We start from the raw sequence: 14134 nt of genomic DNA, 5'->3' as shown, positions 1-14134 counted from the left end.
GTGCCTCTGAACAGAAGAGCTCAAAGGGCTTTACAGAAGAGGGCAGACATTATCTCTAACTTAAGGATTGAGAAAAGTGATTAGGGATCATTATCCCCCATTTTACAAATGGGAAATTAAGGCATAAGGTGGCTTGCTCAAGGTCACCCAGTTGGTCAGTGTCAGAGGACTCCGAGTCCTGTGCTCTAGCCATTGGACACTTTGACTCCCTTTCCAGCTCCCTTTTGCTAGAAGGGGGAAGAATTTGTTCTTTGTTTTGATAGAATTTCACTATGTCAGAAGGAGCCAGCTAGCCTGCTCAAAAGCATGTTAAGAAGTGTTAGAAACTTATCAGGCATTGCTCTATTTCTTATTGTCTTTGTTCATTCATTCTGTCCTCCTCAGTCAAGATCATCGTGTTCGTGAGTTAATTGCAGTGCAACAGACGGCTTGTGTAACATGCTCTTAGACTACTGAGGTGCAGAAGGAAGGAGGTTCTTTTATTAAGTTGCATTTTCATATCTACTGAACTTTAATCACATTTTTAAATTTTCTAACAGTAACATAGCAAGAATACTTTACCCTTTGATGGTGCTAGTCATCCAAAACACCATACAATTGCCTAGTAACGATCACAACTAGAGTTGGATGGGAAACCGTTTTGCCACCCCAAGAAGATTTTTGAAATTTTTTCCCATCCTGAATTGGGACAAAAAGTCAAAAATTTTGAAAATGTTCACACACGGAGAAACCAAAAGATCAGTTCAGAATATCAAATCATTTTGTGTTTATAATTTCTAAATGTGACATTTAGAATTCAACTATGGTTTTAATTTAAAAGTTTTTGGTTTGTTTTTTATTATCGTTAGCTTAGGTTTCAAAACAAAAAGTCATTTCAAACTGGAAAACCAACTTTTTTCATTTTGAAAATGTCAAACCACGATGTTCTGGCAATTTCAAAACTTTTTTTCAAAATTTATTTGAGGAATCGAGAAATTTGTCAAAACTGACCCTTTCCAGCAAAAACTTTCAGTTTTAATGAATCAACCTCTTTTTTTGGACAAAAAACGTATCAATGAAAAGTTCCAGACCAGCTCTAATCACAACACCCATGTGTGGTAAGTAGGAAGTAACAGAGAGATTCACCTATTTAACAGTGCATAACAATGTATCCCAGAAACTTAGGTCCAGGGTGACCAGATGTCCCAAATTTATAGAAACAGCCCTGAGGGGGAGGAATAGCTCAGTGGTTTGAGCATTGGCCTCTTGAGGGGGCCATTTAGGGATCTGGGGCAAAAATTGGGGATTGAATCATAGAATATCAGGGTTGGAAGGGACCTCAGGAGGTCATCTAGTCCAACCCCCTGCTTAAATCAGGACCAATCCCCAATTTTTGCCCCAAATGGCCCCCTCAGGAATTGAACTCACAACTCTGGGTTTAGCAGGCTAATGCTCAAACCACTGAGCTATCCCTCCCCCCACCACTGAGCTATCCCTCCCCTCCTGCTTTGAGCAGGTGGTTGGACTAGATGACCTCCTGAGGTCCCTTCCAACCCTGATCTTCTATGATTCTATGTTATTCGGGCCTTTGTCTTATATAGTCGCCTATTACCCAACCCCGATCCGATTTTTCACACTTGCTATCTGGTCACCCTACTTAGGCCAGGAAATTTATAAGAATTGCTCATCCTATCGAAAGTCTGTAACGCAGAACGTACTCACTCCCTAGCCAATTTATGCTTAATCCTTATTTTGGTTGTTCAATATTTATCTTCTGTTTGACAAGTGTTGCAAAAACAAATGTAGAAGAGCCTTGCTGCAGTAACATATGCTCCAATGAAAGCTTCGGTTTTATATATTATTATCTTATCAATAATAAAATTTCCGTGCTGCGTTAAAATAAAATCTTTGCAGTAATTTAAAGCGATTAATACGGTAAAGCACATCCTGAAATATACAATGCTCCGAATAGGTGTTTAGGTAAACAACCTATATCCTCTCCGTGTGTAAGCATCACTTCTTTCTTAGGGCTGCTGAGGTAGGATAAACAACAACGGTATATAGAATCACAGAATCATAGAACTGGAAGGGACCTTGAGAAGTAATCTAGTCCAGTCCCCTGCACTCGTGGCAGGACTAATTAATGCTAAATATCAAGTCGCAATCCGGCCTCCCTCTGTGTTAGCCTCTAGTGTATTGTTATATGTCTCCAGCTTGGGTTCTTTTGGTAGCAGTTCCAAGCACCTTATGTCAAAATTAAATGGGTCCATTAAATATGCAGTCAGCTGAGAAAGCAACCCAAAACCAATCAGTTTAGAAAGCAAGCCCCCAAACTGGCCATAAATGCTTCAGATTCATACTATTCAGAATCCAGATTCCTTTCACCATGAAAGACTGAATGGATCGCATATCTGCACAGTTAGAGAATATTTTGTAGCAGGCACAGATAAACTGTATGCACCAATGCATTCCACAACCTTTCTTTAGGAGCAAATAAAAATAGAAAAAAATTACCACATATCCAATATTTTAGGCCATCACAGGTTAATTGGTGAGGGATGCGACTTGTGACACAAGAGTATGCTCAAGAAAGTTTTCTAGCAACATACCAATGTAATTAGAATAGTGTACCTGACTTACAGTGACTTATTCCTCTGAACTACAGGGTGCAGTAAAAACCGTCGGTGCTGACAAAGTGCATTGCTACTGGCAACAGTGTGTGCTCATGGCTAAGTAAAAGAAGAGGCTGTATGTTCAGCTCCCACAGTTTCTATGAACACCCTGGTCTTGCAGAAAGAGGTTTCTGCTTAAGAACTAACTGATGATTTTTCAATACTGTGCACTCCCTCTGGAACAGGGAAAGTTCCCCTATTGTGTCAATGTATATCTTGATGTTCACATTCAAAGAATTCTCTGTAAACAAAAATCAGAGGTGGAGCAGAACCAGTTTTGTGGGAATCACATGAGATGGGACCTGAATCCAAACCACCTCTGGTTTTGCAAAATCAAAGCCGAGAGTTAATACTTGTTGGGACAATATAGCAGAGGAGCCCAGGGTTACAGTTATGCTCCAGAAGATGGTGGTCCTCTCTCATGCGTGTCATATGGTTTTACTCCTGGAAGCGCACTGAAGCAGTGGCTTGCCTTAAGGACAAAGTACCTAATTTCATTCCAACAGTTTATAAAGGATACAGCAATGTCTGTTCTCCTACAGGAGTGAACACAAAACAGTTCAATACATTACTTGCAGACTTTACCTGCCAAGAATCCAGAAGCCCAAAAGTGCTTAATGCCTAGCTAGCTAACTTAAGGATGCGTACTGCTGTTAAATTTTTGGAAAGGAAAACAAGAGGAGCTTTCCCGTGTCCTTTCACCCCCAAGGTGTTCCCTACACTACATGGCACTTAGCTGAAGAAGTGTGATAGCCCATCTAATTTTAGCAGATCAGTACAGCAGGTAACAACCATCCTTCCCTATGTCCTCGTCAGAGGAAGCAGAGGACCATTTTCCAGCTGACACACAAAGCTGGAGGTGAAAATAAAGTAGATTTCCCCCCTTTTACATAACCCTGCAAGTAATGACTGGAAAAGGGCAAGTCCCTTAGGATGATGATAGTGAATGACAAAGAGTTCTCACGTACCTGTGGAAGCAGCAAGGAACAAACTATCCCAAAAGTGACTTCAAAGTTGTCTTTAAACCACAGGCCAACTGCATGGATACAGCCTCGCACATGGATAATGTCAACCAGTTGCAGTCGCTGCAAGCAGAACAAAACCAGGGAGTAAGATACTTTGAAAACCAATGGGAGTTGGGAGCCTGACTGCTCTTTGTGCCTTTGAAGTGATCCGGGTTGCCAGTGATTAGATTCCAAGGTATATGTTACACCCAGGTGTAACTTGTTTCTTTGCAAATATTCACTTCCAAAGCTTTTTATACTAGGATGCAACCACTAAGTATGTAAAAAATGCATCTTTTTAAAGAGTGGATGCAATTCTTACACAATGCACGGAAATCAGGGTAAATCTCATGGTTAACCTTTACCTTCCTTGTGCATTTAAAATTCAAGCCCAAAGCTTTTCTACCTAAAACTATAACAACTTCAGCCAGCTCAGTTTGATCTGCACTTTGATTGGCTGTGGTTACTAGATGTATTGTCTGTGAGATCTCTGGAAGTGCGTCACCATGCACAGACCTCTCTCTTTCCTAAATGAGCCCACCTATCTGCTAAAACCTGGGAACAAAATAAGGGACAGCCATAAATGCTAAAGAAGGATTGCTTTTACGTGGCTGTAATTTCACTGGCCTTGATAGAATTTGTGCAGTGCAGTAGCAGCAAAATACATTGCAGTAAATTATGGGTATTGACCTCCCCTGCCTACAGTGGAGGCCTATTAAAATGACCTATGATATCTAAAGTATTGGAACACATTTGAGTCAGCAGCTGTGTTTAACTCCTGTTTCTGCATTGGGCTTATGGTACTGCTGTTGCTTTTCTTAATCCCATAGAGAGAACAGAGGCTGCATTTTGATGATGTATGATTTTAAGAGGAAACTAGCTGGAAAATATTCAAGATAGAAAAAAACGAATCCAGAGTCTTAGAGACCATTCACAAATTAGACGACAAAAAGGGGTGAATTCTAGTCTCATTTATGCCTGTATACTATAAATCCACAACAGCTAATCTGGTGTATCCGATTTTGGAATTGGCCCAAGAAAGACTCCTTCAGCTCAGAAAGATGTGTCATGATCGGTGAGATGGAGTCTTGCACTTCTGCTGAGTCACTGGTTTAAATCCATCCCACGTTAATAGTGGCCAAAAATCATTAGCATAGGCACCCTAAATGAAATAAGTTGACCGTCTTTAGAGTGCACCTGTGCATCCACAAGACAAAACGATTGCACAGCGAATACCCCCGTTTGCAGTTTTTGAAAAGATGGGAGACTGAATCCACTTGAGGACTAAGAGCTGTATTAGGGGAACTTTGGCTTGCGACTGTTATCAACACACTGAAATTTACAAGCATTCAGAAGGGGGAGGTCATGAGGCAGATGGTAGATTTCACCTTCTTAAAATTCCTATTGCACCTGGCTATAAACTGGAATTTTTCATTATGCTTCTATAATATTATAAACATAGACCAAACAGATTCTGGGCTACATTACAACTACGCCAGCCAGAGCTGTGCCAGGGTGCTGTCTGGAAGCATCCTACCTATGCTGGGCAGGAGCTGGGGAAAACGGAGCAAACCAAAACACACAAACTGCAGTGTGTGCTCCTAGCAGCATTGTTAGGTGTGTACTATGGGCGGGGCTCTGTCCATGTACCCATTTCCACCTGGTCCTGTCCCGCTTGGGGCGTACAGCACTGTAAGCAGTGCTAATGGTCCTCCACTCATACCCTGTGCTCACGAAGCACTAGCTTTAATATTGAGACAGCTGCAATTTGGCCCTTAATGTTGCAGTCAATGAGATAATCCTGTATGTACATGTAACATATCATACCTGGAAAGGTCAAGCATTGATCTCTGGATCTAGAAGCATGAACCTCTACTGCCTGAGTAAAACACAAGTTTCATAGCTCAAAGGCTGTACAGACCTCTATACATGAGCCAGCCACAAGAGGAAGGAAGACAGGCAGCCATACTGCGTAGGGTTACATGCAGCACCTTAAAAGCCTCTTCTGGAAATCAGAGAAATGAATATTCAGTTCCCTGAAGTTCTCAAATCAGATCACTCAGGAATTCAGTGTCAGAAAACAATCTAGTTGCTGTTACTTGGAGAAAATGCTAATAGGAATATAAACACCATCTCTCCCTCTCTCCTGTATGCACTGCATGCCCAAATCCCATCCTACACAAATGGTTTCCCAGTAAACCACCATTGCCTTTTCCACTTGATCGGTTATGTCTTTGATTTGCCTTCAGATTTCATAATTCCCTCTCCTTCACATAAAAACAAAACCCAGAGCAGTGTGAGTTTCTAAGCCTTTGAGATGATCCGATTGCTGAATTCCTGACAGACTGAATTCAGAGTGGCAGCCGTGTTAGTCTGTATCTGCAAAAAGAAAAGGAGGACGTGTGGTGCCACAAGTCCTCCTTTTCTTTTGACAGACTGAAGGCTTTTTGTTTACTCACACAGTGTGTCAAGCTCTGAATTTGGGGTAATGACAACAGGTGTGTGTTGGTCTAGTAGTCAGAGCAAATAACTAGGAAACAATGCTTTGGTTCTGTTCCCTACCTCTGAAGAGGGCCTGCTCAGCACCCTCAGCCCTCTCCAATGGAGGCTGGCAACGGCTGGCACTTTCAGATTAGACCCTGTATGACCTTGGGAAAATGACTTAGCCTGTCTCAGCCTCTGTTACCTGTCAATTGTATAGAATATTAACCTACCTCACAGGGGTATCATGAGGCTTAATGCTTAATAATAAATTGTTGCACTTCTGGCACCTGCCATCAGAGGATGTCAAAACATTTCACATCAGGCAGAAAAGATGCATGGACCAGACTCTGGTGAGGAAGGGAAGTATGGTGCCCATTTTACAAGATGTGGAAATTGAGGCAACCCTAGATCACACAGTCTGAAAGATACAGAACAGAACCTTGGTCTCTCGACATCCAGTCCTGGGATCTAACCACAAAACCAACCTGCCTCACTTTAATTAATAGTTGTGAAGGAGGAAAGGTGCTATAAAATGGAAAATCTTTATTTTTATTAGCAGCTTTTACAGATGTGTCTCTGATGCACTTAAAAATGCACTCAGAGACTGTAAGCTCTTTGGGGCAGGGACCCTCTGTTCTTTAGCAAAAGGGGGCCTGATCCTTGAGAAGGGTGGACAGGTACTACTGCAAAACAAATAAATAACAATACTGTGTAAATAACGTGTTTCACAACAGCATCTGCCACCATGAGAGAAGAGATTCCTATAGATGGGGCAACTTCAGGCTGTCAGGAACTCAGCTGGCTCTAGGCATGGTCGTTTAGCAGCCCAATGAGCTTGGCTGGGCTCAATAAACAAGTGACTGTGGCTCTGACCATTGGCTTGTCCTCAACCACACCTCTGATTCTGCTCTGACCACTAGGTTGCATCTCCTACACCCTGGTGTGTTACACAGGCCTTTGCTGGTGGAATTAACAAGTTATCCACCTTGAAAAGCTCAGCAGTACTCGTTGGTCAACCATCTGAGGTAAGAGCAGGCCCCCTCCCCCCCCACATTGTGGGTCGGTTACAAAAAGAAAAGCAATTGCACAGAGAGAGCAATCTCTGGGCAGCCATGGAGAGGAAAAGCAGCCCCACAATCCAGAAATGACATCCTCCTCAGAAATTAAAAGGATGACAGTGAAATGCTCCCTCAATGAAGTAGTTGAGTATGACAGGTGAGGACACTCCGCACGTCTTTCCAAGCCTTTGTAAGACAGGAGACAACCTTCCTGTCAGATTTGGAGTTGAAAGCCTTTCAAAGGACAAACCAACCTGTCATGAAAATGCACGATTCATACACTTTGCTTTACCCCCTTTTAGTTGTTGTTGTTGGACAGGCTGCACCGTGCCCTCCTCACCTTTTTAATTATCATGTTTGTCACATAGAATCAGCTGGGGATGAGGAGATGACAGGTTTAATGATCTTTCGAAGCTGTAAACACAAGTTACCATTTGCAGTGGACATGTTTATTTTTGGAGGCATCATGCTTCTGGGCTCAGGATCCGCATGACAAGCCAGTTGTAATTGATACATCAGACAGTCCTTTATAAAGGAGAGCTTAGCATTCTGGCTTTCTGATTTATTTTTCTATTTGCCTAGCAGCTTTTTAACTTAATTATCCCCAAATGAATAATGTGCAGGTGGAAAAGGTTCTGGGTGAACGACCTTTATTACAAAGTTACTAAAGAGCATTTTACAGCATATTTATTGTATTTATAGCGGCAGCTGACGCTTGAGCCTCTATTGTTTGTTTTCCCCTTTGACAGTAATGAAATCTTTCCTTTCACCTATAGCCAACTAACAGACATCATAGTTATGTATAGAATTAACTAGGTGGCAGGGCAAGGTTTCAAATTTCATTCTAATGTGGCAAGGATGGCTCAGTGGTCTGATAATCAGATTTGAAAGTTGCTTTGAAAGTACCTTGAAAGGTAAAGGTTCAAATTTGGCCCTTGGCCTTTCTGAATTTGATAAGTTGCACTCCATTCAATTTACTCATTATAGACGAGACTTTGAAAGTCTCAAGGTCTTCCCGCTCTGTGCAGACCTTAGAAATCTGATGATGCTTATAAGAAGAGTGGGGGTCGTGCTCTGGCAGCATTGTTTAAAAATGTAATCCTGCTCCTATGGCTGAGGCAGGGACCAGATCTTCCTCTTTGTTTGGACAGCAGTTGGCACAATGAGGTCCTGATCTTACTGGAGCTGCTGAGAGTGACCCCAATATTAAGCATGTAACAAGAATAATAAATTACAGGGATTGTGTGGGGACTGCTGCATGCCCCTCTCCAGAGACGGATGCCCTGCATTTTAGTGGCGACATGATGTCCTTCGGAAGGCAAGGTGCTGAAAAAAGAATCCACTATTTGTCTGTCTTGTGGTAATGACTATTAGCCCTGGCCATGGATCCCACTGTGCTAGATGTTGTAGACATTACAGCAAGACAATCACTGCCCCAAAAACAGACATCACAAGGACTTTCTTCTGTCCATTGCTCAGACTGCTGGAAAGCAGACTGCTCTTCTCTGATAAAAGTTTTCTTTAAAAAAAAAATGAAACCCGTCACAAAAATAGCTTAGTTATAAAAATACAGAGAAAATACCCCCAATTAAGCCTTCTTCAGCTCATCAGCTCTTAGAAAAGAAGGTACATTTATTAATTTTGCTTGGTTCTGATGCACCAGAGGATTGGATTTATAGCAGATGAGAAAACCCAGAGAGACACCTCTCTCATTTTTAGGCACCCGAGTGGTTGATTAGACACATGACCAATCAATAGGAAAATGAACAATTCATGAAGTAGGACATTGACCAAATAACCCTGCAGCACAAATAAGATATACCGCACTCTCCCCAACACCACCCCTCAAAGCAGTATTCCTTCCCGAGACTCCTCGTAAGAGAGTGTGCCTGAATCATCCAGTCCTGCATATAGCTCCTAAAGTAGCATATGCCTTTAGAATGGATGGCCCATGAAGAAGTAGCCAGCAAGCAGAGAATCACAGAATTATAGAATATCAGGGTTGGAAGGGACCTCAGGAGGTCATCTAGTCCAATCCCCTGCTCAAAGCAGGACCGATCGCCAATTAAATCATCCCAGCCAGGGCTTTGTCAAGCCTGACCTTAAAAACTTCTAAGGAAGGAGATTCCACCACCTCCCTAGGTAACGCATTCCAGTGTTTTACCACCCTCCTAGTGAAAAAGTTTTTCCTAATATCCAACCTAAATCTCCCCCACTGCAACTTGAGACCATTACTCCTTGTTCTGTCATCTGCTACCACTGAGAACAGTCTAGAGCCATCCTCTTTGGAACCCCCTTTCAGGTAGTTGAAAGCAGCTATCAAATCCCCCCTCATTCTTCTCTTCCGTAGACTAAACATCCCCAGGTCCCTCAGAGATACATTGCAAATAAAAGGTGTATGTTACCTCTTTTTCAAGGGTCTTGTATCCACACAGAGTGTTGATGACTTCTCCAGGGACCTATTAACAGGAAAATTGTTTCAGGCTTAGAGCTGAGTTTTGAGGAAATGCAAAAAAAAATAATCCTGAGACATATACAAGCTGCTCCCACTGTCTCTGGAGCTTGTGTCTCAGACTTTTCATCACAAACACAAGACAAGTAGTTAACAAGCCTCTGACTCTGACATCAGTGGGGACTTTTTCCAACACAACACAAAAGCTACAGACTAAGCAATATACTCCCAGAGCTTTCTAACGGATGCCTGAGAGTCAGTAATATGCATGGAGTTTTTCCCATAGCAGCAGTGAGGTCTTTCCCATCCAGCCATCTTAGCTAATTCCACGCTGGCTAATGCAGAGCTGCCACTTACAATGTGACGTCCAGTGTTTGCTAGGTCCAGTTTGCAGCGATTCAGGGAGGGGCTCCTACCAATTCATTTGGGAGTTTATGCAGCTTCCTACTGGGAAATTTTTCTTTATTTTCTCTTTGTTTAATTTCACTCCATTACTCCTAGTTATATGGCCTATTACACCACCCTCAGTAACATCTCTCCCTTTGGGGTGATCTAAGTGCTTCAGGAATCAGGGCCTGTACCCTCATTGGAGAACGTGATAACGTTAGAACACAAACTCTCATTCTCTATGGTCCATGGGACTTTTCCAAGAGAGGTTTAGAAAGTGGCTTGGGAATTACAAAGGAGCAGGTTTCACATGAGCGGCCCACCATTTCCATCCCAGTTCTGTCAGAGAGCGGACCTTCTTCTGGTTTTTGGTCATTTTGATTCTTGATAATACCAGGAAAGGCAGAGAAGCCTGAGAATTGTCAGGGAAGTTAGCAGAAGGCCTGCTGAATACACTGATAAGAAGGAATTCACCATGCCTCAGGACCAGGACTATAATGCATGTTCGCTTATTTTGTGGATCAAACAGAAGCTTTCTTATTTCAAGGCAATAAACTGAGATTAGGTGTATATTTCAAAAGGTGCGTTGTGTCCATACAATGGCCCCATTGAAAGCATAATAATTTTAGCAATGAGACAATTTTGGCAACCAGTAAAAGCTGCTAGACAAGAAAACAAACTTTCCATGTTTTAGAGGCACAGAGATGAAAAGGAGAAATGTGCACATTTTGGAGAAAATTGTGCTTTTCTGTAAAATGTGGCATAAAAGAAACCGTAGAACAGGCTGCAGCCATTAAGCCCCAGTCTGGTCCTTCTATAATTGGTGAGGAAATTATTCTAACATTTCTTTACCACAAATAGTTGTTTTGACAATATGTCACTGCTCAGGGCTATTGTAAAACACGCCTTTTTCCATTTCCATTTATGCACTGCTAATCTGCCTGTCTGTGGCAAACAGAACAGAGTTAAAAAGGCTGATATAACTCCATTGCTCAGGAGCGTGTGTGCGTGTTATATGGGGCACACGGGTGAAATCCTGGCTGCACTGACGTCAATGGGAAAGCTCCCGTTGACTTCAGTGGGATCAGGATTTCATCCTTTGGGTTTGCTTCTCATTTGCACCATTCGGACAGTGCAATGGGGCCTCTGAATGAGGGCAAATGTAATTCACGCCTGTGTTAAGGCGCCATGATGTTGCCAGAACGGTATAAAGGGGGCTTTGGTGTCACTGAGGATGGTGTCATCCTTTTAAGGATGCGTCATCACTTACGCTGCATCGGCCCAGCTGTGCCCATGGGTGCACCACTGTAGCACTTTAACGAAGAGCTCTCCCGTCGGCGTAGACAAGCTCCCACCCCGAGAGGCAGCAGCAATGCTGACGGGGTCGACATAGCACCGTCTACACAGTGGGTTAGGTTGGTATAACTACGTCATGCAGGGGTGTGTTTTTCACACCCTGGAGTACAGAGTTGTGAAGGAGCTGGGAGTGGGGAGGATTGACCTGGGGATGTTGCAGGGGAGTTTTACTGGGACTGTCTGCATTGGGGATCCTCCACACTCCATGACAACAGTTATACCAGGCCTGAATCTTGCTTGACTTATAGTTCTGGAGCCTTGCCATTTCACCTGTCCTACATGAAAGCAGGGTGTTCGTTTTTGTTAAACATGTTATTCAATGGACTGCACCCTGCATAGCAACACAATTGCTGTAGGACACATCTCCAGGACTGTACCAGATACAGGGCCCAAGGACCTCCCATGCTGAGCCTATTATGTCCCTCCTGAAGGGCTGATGCTCCCCCATAGAATGGGGTCTACAAACGCAGCTGTGGTTTAATGCCCCCTCAAGTACTTTTTGCTGTGGAATGCAACAGTGAAGCCATTAAACCAGCTGTCCTCTGCACAGGGCTACTTTCCCTGAAGGGAAACATGATGTGTAATGTGTTTAATGTTTGCAGACCTTTAGGTTTAATTCATACTGACCAGCACACGTTCCCCCTCCAAGCTCATTTTTAGTGCCACCAGAGCATGTCCAGGCACTGGAGGACAATAATACTTACCCACTTTTGTTAAGCACTTTGAGATCTATGGATGAAAAGTGCTGAGTATTAGGGGAGAACTTCTCATTGCAAGCAGCGATGATTCGCTGTAGAGCAGCGAAGATGCTGGCTCACCACGCAGGTTCACAGGGCTGAGAACAGAACTGCCAAGTCGATATCACAGCTCCATAGTTTTAGAGAACCCCCCACTCCCGCCGGAAGGGAGTACTAGGATGAAACTAGAGCTGGATGGGAAACAATTTTCCTACCCTGTGAACATTTTCCAGATATTTCCCATTCTATATCAGGACAAAATTGAGGTCTTCTGAGGTTTTTCACAGAACAGAAGGTGGGGGTGGGGTGGCAAGGAGTGACACACATACATCCTAGGGGTGACAGTGGACGAGAAGCTGGATATGAGTCAGCAGTGTGCCCTTGTTGCCAAGAAGGCCAATGGCATTTTGGGATGTATAAGTAGGGGCATAGCGAGCAGATCGAGGGACGTGATCGTTCCCCTCTATTCGACATTGGTGAGGCCTCATCTGGAGTACTGTGTCCAGTTTTGGGCCCCACACTTCAAGAAGGATGTGGATAAATTGGAGAGAGTCCAGCGAAGGGCAACAAAAATGATTAGGGGACTGGAACACATGAGTTATGAGGAGAGGCTGAGGGAGCTGGGATTGTTTAGCCTGCAGAAGAGAAGAATGAGGGGGGATTTGATAGCTGCTTTCAACTACCTGAAAGGGGGTTCCAAAGAGGATGGCTCTAGACTGTTCTCAATGGTAGCAGATGACAGAACGAGGAGTAATGGTCTCAAGTTGCAGTGGGGGAGGTTTAGATTGGATATTAGGAAAAACTTTTTCACTAAGAGGGTGGTGAAACACTGGAATGCGTTACCTAGGGAGGTGGTAGAATCTCCTTCCTTAGAGGTTTTTAAGGTCAGGCTTGACAAAGCCCTGGCTGGGATGATTTAACTGGGAATTGGTCCTGCTTTGAGCAGGGGGTTGGACTAGATGACCTTCTGGGGTCCCTTCCAACCCTGATATTCTATGATTCTATGATCCCCCTCCCCAGAATTGTTAATATCTCTGTGGTTAGGGCATTTCTTTGGAATATGAGACACCTGGCTTCAAATTCCTGCTCTGCCTGATTCAGAGCAGATACTTAAAGCCGGGTCTCCCACTTCCCCAATAAGTGTGCTAACCACTGGGCTCTACACACAGATACAGATTTTGACTAGCAATTTCACCGTGGACCCAAGAAACCTTTCCCGGTGAGAGTTTTGTCAGAACCAGGGTAGTTTCTTGTGAAAAGTTTCAGTTTTGACAAATCAACATTTTCTGACGAAAAACTATTTTGTTGAAAAATTCCCAACCAGCTCTTGATAAAACTATGTGGTGAGCCTTGTGGTGGGTTTTCCCATGTATTCTCTTCCCATGGGTTCTACCCAGAAAGGTTGCATTAGGACCTAATAACATCAACATCCATGAAGTCTTTTGAGCTGTCTTTGCAAGACTTCTTCTGCACTTCTGGAAAAGTCCTACAGAATTTAATCACAGTGAAACTGTCTACAGGTTCTGCATCTTATAGAATGTAAATAGAAAAGCATAGCCCTGTAAGGTTCTGGGGGCTCGGTCTTGTATTTCTAGGTGTTTGGGTGTGAATACAATATATCTATAATGCTGCTGCTTTGGAATTCCAGGGGTTGAGCCAAAAATCTATTGCATGGGTAACTTTCTCACTCAAATTCCATAGAAAATGTTCTAAAAACCTATGCAAACCTGTTGAATTTCAATAAAAATCCTACTGGCATAATCCCTATGAAATTCTATAGGATTTGACCATAAGGTTCTGTCATCAATTAATTTTTGAAAATGTATTTGTCTGGCACTTTCTCCTATTCCAGCTATTTCCAACTTTGCATTAAATGACTCAGGGTTCTTTTATCATCTCAATTCCCCGACCCGGTGCCCACACAGCCTTCAGGTTCAGTAATGACATCATGACACCTGCTCCCAGCTGCATCAGATATTTCTGGTACACCAATCTGATCTACTTA

At 43.1% G+C, this 14134-nt stretch overlaps 1 protein-coding gene across 2 annotated transcripts in view; it reads right to left on the bottom strand.

Moving 5' to 3' along the window:
- Positions 1–14134, bottom strand: part of LOC140903633 (tetraspanin-15-like) — a 295953-nt gene that overhangs the window by 32928 nt on the left and 248891 nt on the right. For both annotated transcript variants that reach the window (XM_073325200.1, XM_073325201.1), the window contains 2 exons: positions 9603–9656; positions 3620–3736 (listed from right to left, as the gene is read on the bottom strand). In XM_073325200.1, coding sequence (XP_073181301.1) covers positions 3620–3736; positions 9603–9656 — 171 coding nt within the window. The remainder of the gene's footprint in view (positions 1–3619; positions 3737–9602; positions 9657–14134) is intronic.

The sequence above is a fragment of the Lepidochelys kempii genome, chromosome 26 (genome assembly GCF_965140265.1).
Source record: "Lepidochelys kempii isolate rLepKem1 chromosome 26, rLepKem1.hap2, whole genome shotgun sequence".
NCBI classification, from domain to species: domain Eukaryota; kingdom Metazoa; phylum Chordata; order Testudines; family Cheloniidae; genus Lepidochelys; species Lepidochelys kempii.
Note: the sequence above shows the minus strand (reverse complement) of the source record. Positions and strands in the feature narration are given on the sequence as shown.